The 8066-nt window shown below is 44.7% G+C and overlaps 1 protein-coding gene across 7 annotated transcripts in view; it reads right to left on the bottom strand.

Moving 5' to 3' along the window:
• Window positions 1-467: 467 nt before the first annotated feature.
• Window positions 468-8066, bottom strand: part of LOC306915214 (neurexin-1a-like) — a gene marked incomplete at both ends in the record, with an annotated part of 158034 nt that continues 150435 nt past the window's right edge. For all 7 annotated transcript variants that reach the window (XM_079492489.1, XM_079492486.1, XM_079492488.1 and 4 more), the window contains 2 exons: window positions 468-769; window positions 7575-7653. In XM_079492489.1, coding sequence (XP_079348615.1) covers window positions 468-769; window positions 7575-7653 — 381 coding nt within the window. The remainder of the gene's footprint in view (window positions 770-7574; window positions 7654-8066) is intronic.

Here is an 8066-nt window from a genome sequence, read left to right as displayed (position 1 = left end):
AATATGTTGTTGCATGTGTGCGTCTGTAGGTGTGCTTGCTCTGTGTGTGCGTGTGTGTGTGTGTGTGTGTGCTTGACTCTATGTGTGTTTGTGCTTGATGTCGTGTGTGTGCATGTACGTATTATGTAGGTATAGGTAGACCTTCATGTGTGTGCGTGTGCGCGTGCGTGTCTGTGTGTGTGCGTGTTCATGTGTGTGTGTGTGTGTTTGTACGTGTCCGCGTGCGAGTACGGGAGAGTAAACATTAACATCAGTCAGTCAGTGTGTGTGCGTGTGCGTGCGTGTGCGTGTGCGTGTGTGTGTGTGTGTTTGCAATGTAATTCTTTTTTTTCCTCCAGAGTATATCTATGTATGTACATATAGGATATATATAAAGGTGTGTGCGTATGTGTCGGCCTACGCAACCTTCGTCCTCCTCCACCTCCTCCTCCTCCTCCTCCTCCTCCTCCTCCTCCTCCACCTCCTCCTCAGACATAGTACTCCTTGTCCTTGTTCTTCTTGTTCTTGGAGCTCTTGGCGATGCCCAGCGGCTTGTCCTTGGCGCTGCCGTTGGGCTGCGTGGCCGAGTTGCTGATGTAGTTGCGGCTCTCGTCCACGTGGTAGGAGCCCTCGTCGCGGTTGCGGTACTTGTACATGGCGTACAGCAGGATGAGGATGCAGAGGGCGGCCGCCGCCACGATGCCCACCACCATGCCCGTCGTGCTGCTGCTCTCGCGCACCACCTCCGACGGGCCCGGGAACACCTTCACCTCCGGCAGGGGAGGGCGCGCTGGGGGGGGGGGGGGGGGGGGGTGGCGGGATTAGAAGAAAACAGAACAGAACGTTTAGAACCCATTTAGAACTCTTTTGTACATCAGTCTGTCCTGCTTTTAAAGCAAAATCCCAAACCGAAACTAGGGTTTTTTGACCCCAGGGGCTCACTGGGGACAGGGAGGAACTCCTTATATGGTCAGCACACTTTATAGTAGGGAGGATTATCCAAAAAATAAGAAAGAATAAGTGATATTTGAATTAAGTGAAATCACTGAATATACCTTTAAGAGGATGTGTTCTTTTTTCTTTGTTCTTTTTCTGTGATTTTTGTCCTGTAATGTCTACGTATTGTGTCTTTCAGTCTATGTCTTGTCTGTATCTTGAACGGTGACGTCATGGACGCTAAAACAAATTTCAGCGCAAGCTGACAATAAAGTTGTTGGCTTGTGGCTAGTGTACGTGGTATAGCGTGCGTATATAGAAACATTATTGTGCACATGTACCGGAGCAAACGGCTAAGTACATTTAACATTCAGAAACGTATTTTATGCGTGCCGTTATATATACCGGTGTCGCGCAATATAAATAAGGCATGCACACACAGCCTCCATGCCGTATACTATACACTCATATATTATGGTGGCGGATACGGGGAAGGAATGTTAAATAACCCATTTTGACCTGAGATCAGATTCTAAAAATGTCTTCTACATCCCGACAGTTTTCTGAAAAAGATAAGTTTCTATGTCAGTCGTTCTTCAATTTTTCAAAAATAGCAGACCTACAAGCTCATAGCGCGCCACTCGGTGGCGCGCTATGAGCTTGTAGATCTGCTATTTTTCAATAGCTAAAGCATAACATAACACCAAAAGGGGTTCCCGCCCCATTTAGGCCTGACGTCGAAATAAATAAAGTCTTCTGAAAGAATATATATTCAAAGATTTGTGCCACATTTTCACGATTTTTCAAAAATAGCAGACCTACAAGCTCATAGTGCGCCACTCGGTGGCGCACTATGAGCTTGTAGATCTGCTATTTTTCAATAGCTAAATATAAATCTTAGTTAAAACACCAAAACGGGTTCTCGTCCAGAATGGGATAAAGAAAAAGGAGGTGGGCCAGGGGCAATATACAGCTTTGCTGCCATGTGGAAACCTCATAACCCGATTAAAATTCAAAAAAGTAGCAAGAAATAGCAGAACTACAACCTCAAAGTGTGTCAAACAAACACAAAACTAATTTCTGGGTGCAAACCCCCAGCGGTGGTGTCATATCAGGGCATGTATTATCCATCTTATTTTTTTTTAGAATACTCACAATATCATTATTGAGCATTAGAAATACGTTATCTCCACGCGTTAACAAACTAGACAAAGTTAATATACATGGACACTGTATTTGATTTTGTGCAGAGACGCCGTCGTCTCCTTCTGACTTCCCCAAATGAGCCCGGACTCAGAAAAACTCTCCCCCTACAAATGCGGCTTTGACCGCAGTCGTAGGGGGAGAGTTTTTCTGGAAACATCGGCAAAGAAAATACTGAGATTTAAATTTTGGTCTGTGGTTGGAAGCGCTCGACAGTAATTGAGAAATTGTGCAAAATTAAGATGAATACTTGCACGTTATACTGGCACAAGCCCAAAGCGTGTCACGTCACATTTTTTAGCTTGCAGATCTAGACATTTTTGCGACAGTATAGTATGACAAAGTATAGGGCATTCATTTAACCCATTTAGGCCTGACGTCAAAATAAAAAACAGTTTTCTGAAATACAGTCTATGTTTTCTGTATTAGTGGTGCTCAATATTTCATGTCAAGGACACCAAAAATGATATGTAATTGGCCTCCGACCCCCATCTGAAAATATGTTGTTCCAGGGACCCCCCCCAGAAGCAAAGATTTGAGTTAAAAAATATATATATATTCCAAATTTGTGCCACATTTTCATGATTTTTCAAAAATAGCAGACCTACAAGCTCGTAGCGCGCCACTCGGTGGCGCGCTATGAGCTTGTAGATCTGCTATTTTTCAACAGCTAAAGCATAACATAATAACACACCAAAAGGGGTTCCCGCCGCAAAATGTGTTAAGGGGGGGAAGGGAGGGGTTAAAATATGGCGATACAAGGTTTCTGCCCGCCGGCAACGATATACGACGACGCATTCATTATACATGATTGTGCATGTAAGATGCATGATGGAGGCGGACGAAGGGGCCGTAAATCTCCATAATGATGCATTATCTTTGCATGCATTTTGCATAACATCGCGCAGCAGCAGCAGCAGCATGCATGGCAGAGTATATACGCTGCCAGCAACACGCGGATGCTACTATTTTATTATCATTGTGCTACAGGCAACACCGTGTAATTACGATATGCATTATAGATGACATTGTATAATGAGCATGTGGTGGTGGTGGTGGTGCAGGGGCATATAACGTATGTATGTATGGCCTGGCTGGCTTTGCATGTAAACACGGGGTCTAACGTTTCATCATGCTGCGCCCGTGTCCAGGCACGTGCAGAGAGTGTCAGAGAGGCAGGGGCTGAGATCCTGCATAAGAGGGCACTTTTGGGCCGAAATAGCGAGAAATAGCAGATTTATAAGCTCACAACGCGACGCTTGTAGATCGGATATTTTCTGGGCGCAACCCTGCACTCAAAGGGCAGTAGTATGCGTGTCTTAAGTACCAGGTCTTACTTAACTTAAGACCTGGAGGAGTGATCAATGCCATTTGGCCACTCAGAATAGCCAAATGGCATTGACCACGCCTCCAGGTCTTAAGTTAAGTCATGGAATGCACTTCCCATCACAGTCAGAACTGCAGCCTCACTCCCAATCTTCCGCCGTAGTCTGAAAACCCACCTCTTCAGACTCCACCATGGCCCATAGCACTTGCCCTAGCCTAGCCCCTTAGATAGCACATTATGTAGACTTAGATAGTATTTTAAACAGACTTATAGCTTGTTACGTAGACAGCTCTAGAATTGCACTTTATGTAGTCATAGCACTTTATAGTACACATGTATAATATATTATATAGTATAGTATGTATAGTTTACATAGATACTCCACTGTTACGTTCTTAGTCTACGCATGATTCATGATAACTACTTTTTATATATGTGATGTATGCCATGCTTTTGTTATTGCTTAATGTAAGTCGCTCTGGATTAAGAGCGTCTGCTAAATGCCTAAATTGTAAATTGTAAATTATAAGACCTGGTACTTAAGACACGCATAATACTGTCCACAATCTACTAGTGGAGATGCGGTGTAACGACATGGATTTCGAAACAAATTAGTTCAGGAGACTTCGGGGAGAAAAAAAAACAATTCTCCTGAATGCTGCCTTCCGGTATGGCATGGAAAGGAGAGGAGTGGCATTTTCATTTCAGTTATGCATGCATTCGTGGTCTGGAGAGGGAGGGCAGTTATTGTTTTACAGACGGGTAAAAAAAGGGCAGGGGCTCAAGTCCCCTTTGATGTCTATGTGTGCACGTCCCTTCTCGTGTCGTGTCACATACGTAAAGTCGTATACGCGAGGGCAGAGGGTTGAGGTGGATATACTGTAGTATAATACAAAAACACACACCTTAAGACTAAACCCCACCCATCAGAGGTGTGGCTTCCAGAGGTACCTTTCACATGAAAGGTTTTGAAAGGTACCTATAGATGTCAGCCTGGAACAGACCAACAAAACTGGACTGTAGTATAATAATCCAGTATATACTGGTTCTCAAAGCCTTTCCATTTCAAGGACCCCCATGACTCTCTCTGAGAGTGTACAAATGGAACCAATAGACCAGTACGGCGGATCCATCTTGGTTCCATTTGGTTTGTACATCTCGCACTACAGAATCAGAAGATATAAGCTCCTGACGTATATGGGCCATTGGTTCCCAAGACTACTTACTAACGAGCAGCAAGAGGAAAAGAGAAGACAGACTGTCTAGTCCTCTTTTTTTCCTTTTCTTCTTGTCTCTTTCTCAAACTTAACTTTTCTTTTCTTTCTAAAGGGCTTTCCACAAGGGAAGGGAAGCGACCGACGTGTCTAGTAATTCATTCTCCATGAGAGGCGAGCGCTCAGGTAGAGGGAGGGAGACGCGGGGCGATCTAACAGGCGTGGCGACAAGCAGGCGCAGCGATCCCGTGACATCACGTTCACGCCGGGTCTCGTGCTCACAACCCACCGCCCTGTCAGGAGCTGAATTGTGTCGTGGCTTTCTCTCTCTACGTTTCGCTTAGAAACGCGTCTATTCACGCCAGGGCCAAATTAGCCATTGGGCCAGTGGCCCAGGGGCCCTTGGCTCTCAGGGGCCCTTCAAGGAAACTGGATCGCGCAGAACTGGGTTTGAGGCCCTGAAATTGGCCATTGATTTAGTTAAATTTAGGTCAAAAAGATGATGAAAACACAAAAAAACACAAAAATGTTATGTGCTCGCGTGCTATGGGGGCCCCAAAAACATTACCGGCCCAGGGGCCCTCGTGGGGGTTAATCCGTCCCTTTCACGCGAGGGGGCGCAGCGGATTCCCTGCGGATAAAAGCGAGAACGGAGGCGTCGTGTCGCTTTCCCCCCGTGTGAAAAGGCCTTATATTCTCCCTTAGCTTTCCTCTCGTCTTATCTCTCTTCCCCCCTTCTTCTTTCTTTTCTTTTCATTGTTTTTCCCACCCTGCCCCTCCCCCCCCCCCCTGCCCCTCTCTCTCTCATGGCCTTGTGCGTCGGGAGGCGGGTGGAATGGGACCGAGAAGGCTGTAGGGAGAGAATACATTATATATATTGTGTTGTTTTGTAGCATTTGTTCTTGTATGCTGTTTAAAAGAAAAAAGGGGGGAAGAATACAAGGGTAACTGCGGGTTTGAAGCTTGAACGGAGAGCTTGTTGTTGCGTGTGTTGTCTCGGCTGCCTCGTATTCGACAAGAAAGAGAAAGGAAAAGCCAAGGCGAGGAGGTTGAAGGGAAGGAGCTTGAGGCAGCAGTGGGTAATGGAGAGGGGAGTAGGGGGGATTACGTGGGGAGTGGGCTGCGGGGCAGAATGGAGTGCCAGGCAATGCCAGCACCCAGCAGTGGTGGAAAGTAACTAAGTACATTTATTTATGTACTGCACAGTACAATTTTGAGGTATTCCACTACATACTACATTGACACTTTTGTACTTTTACTCAAGTAAATGTTGAATTCTGGACTTTTACTTGACAGGCCTCACTCAGACCTTTACAACAGATTGCTGTATGCTTGTTGTATACAAAGGGTGTGACACAGCTTGCCCCAATGCATTTCCAATGGGAGTCACATGGTTTGACACAACATTTGTGTTGTATGAGGGGGAGGGGCGCAGTCGAAACACAGCCGAAAGCCATACAACAGCTTGTAGTCCAAAATGTGGACTACAAACCATGTGACTTCCATTGGAAATGCATTGGGGCGGCCATGACACTCACAACATTCATACAACAAGCATGCATCAATGTTTTAAAGGTGAGTGAGGCCTAAGAGCGGATTTCTACATTGCAGTATTGATGACTTTTACTCAAGTAAAACATGCGAGTACTTTTCCCACCAGTGCTGAATAGAGTGCCGGGTATTAATGCCAGAAGACCTGAAATGTCTACGTAAGTTGGAATGAAAAATTCATCGCAGCGGCAACCAAAAACAAACTCGCAGAGAAAAAGGAACACGCGACTTTGACAGAGTGTTTCACAAAGTGTGGCGGACACATATGGGATAGTACACATATGGGATAGTACCAGGGGGTGAGGGTGTGCGTGTGCGTGTGCGTGTGTGTGTGTGTGTGTGTGTGTGTGTGTGTGTGTGTGTGTGTGTGTGTGTGTGTGTGTGTGTATATTCCTTCCTGTGCCAGAGTAGAACATTTATACCACTAAGCCAAGTCAGAACAGAGGAGATAATGCACTTTGAGCTTCAAGCTATGCCTCTTGTCAAACTCAACGGGTCTACAATAGAAGAACAAGTCGACCACTGCTAGTCACATGTACTGTATATTACAGTACATATTACAAACACGTGCAGATTGATTAAAACTAGAGACGTGCCGATGTGACATTTTGGTCGATATCGATATCCGATATAATTAATTGCTGTTATGGGCCGATAACCGATATTACCGATGTCGATATGATCTCATTCTGTGTTAAAAAATTATAAATAATTTTGTCCATTCCGAAGAATACATGTGCTGTAACAGGATGTCTGCAGTGCAGGCTTAGGCAAGTCAGATTTAACTTTAATACCGTTATATTTAATATTGTGAGCTTGTAGATCTGTTCAAGCTGTTACTTTGGCCTTGTTTATCTGTAAAGACAGGCCGATTGATTAATCGAAACGATGACGATTAATCTAAAACCAACTAGAATCGTCCTGTTTGCCGATTAATCTCCCATAAAACAACTAAATAAATGAACTGACGTTTTGCTGGCACTGTTTTAGCTTAGGGTTCAAATTAAAGACTTAGGTTTAGCGGATCATACTGGTGTCATTAAATAGCTTTAGCCATGCAGTCTTTATTTAATCAATGTATACATTACAAGCCTAGTTGAATAATTGAGCAAATCTTCGCAAACATTGCACGGTACAAGTCAGGAATGTTTGAATTCCGTTACTATTTTCGACTAGACTTTCCAGATCAATACCAGAATAAAAATGCGCCAATAATGTAACTTTGACCAAAACAATAACGAATAATATTTTCGGTGTTGGATCGGGTATCTCAAGCCAGTTTCAATGTCCTGAAAGGATGGCAACAAACCCTGACGATAGTTTTTCCCACAAACCATAAAAGCAAAGTTACGTGCATGTCTAACCTGAGCTGGGGTCACAGGGGTCAATGTCCTCGTCATCGCTGGGACACTCTGCCGACGCCACCAGCAGGTCATCTGTCGACTGGGGAGAGAGAGAGAGAGAGAGAGAGAGAGAGAGAGAGAGAGAGAGAGAGACATCAGTACTGACAGGTCAAACAGCTGCCGTAGCCTGGACGACTTTGCAGGCTTTACATGCACAGGCTAAAATATAATATAGATAGCATGTTATGTAGACAGATGCCAGGTTCATTTGCAGACCTGGCATCCCATATAGTGTACAGTATAGTTTCAATGTACGGATTAAAGAATTTTCCATGATAGGTTCTTAATTGGTCGCTCTGGATTAAGAGCGTTGTGCTAAATGCCTAAATTGTAAATTGCAAACAGGTGACTCCTTTAGTTTTAGTTATTTTTTCCACTTCTGTGAGCACGGAACAGTGAAGCAGTCCACCCACCACCACCACCACCAGTACACCCCCCCATCCCCTCGAATGG

This window comes from Electrona antarctica (assembly GCF_951216825.1).
Source record: "Electrona antarctica genome assembly, chromosome: 22".
Taxonomy (NCBI): Eukaryota; Metazoa; Chordata; class Actinopteri; order Myctophiformes; family Myctophidae; genus Electrona; species Electrona antarctica.
This window is presented reverse-complemented; position numbering and strand designations above follow the sequence as displayed.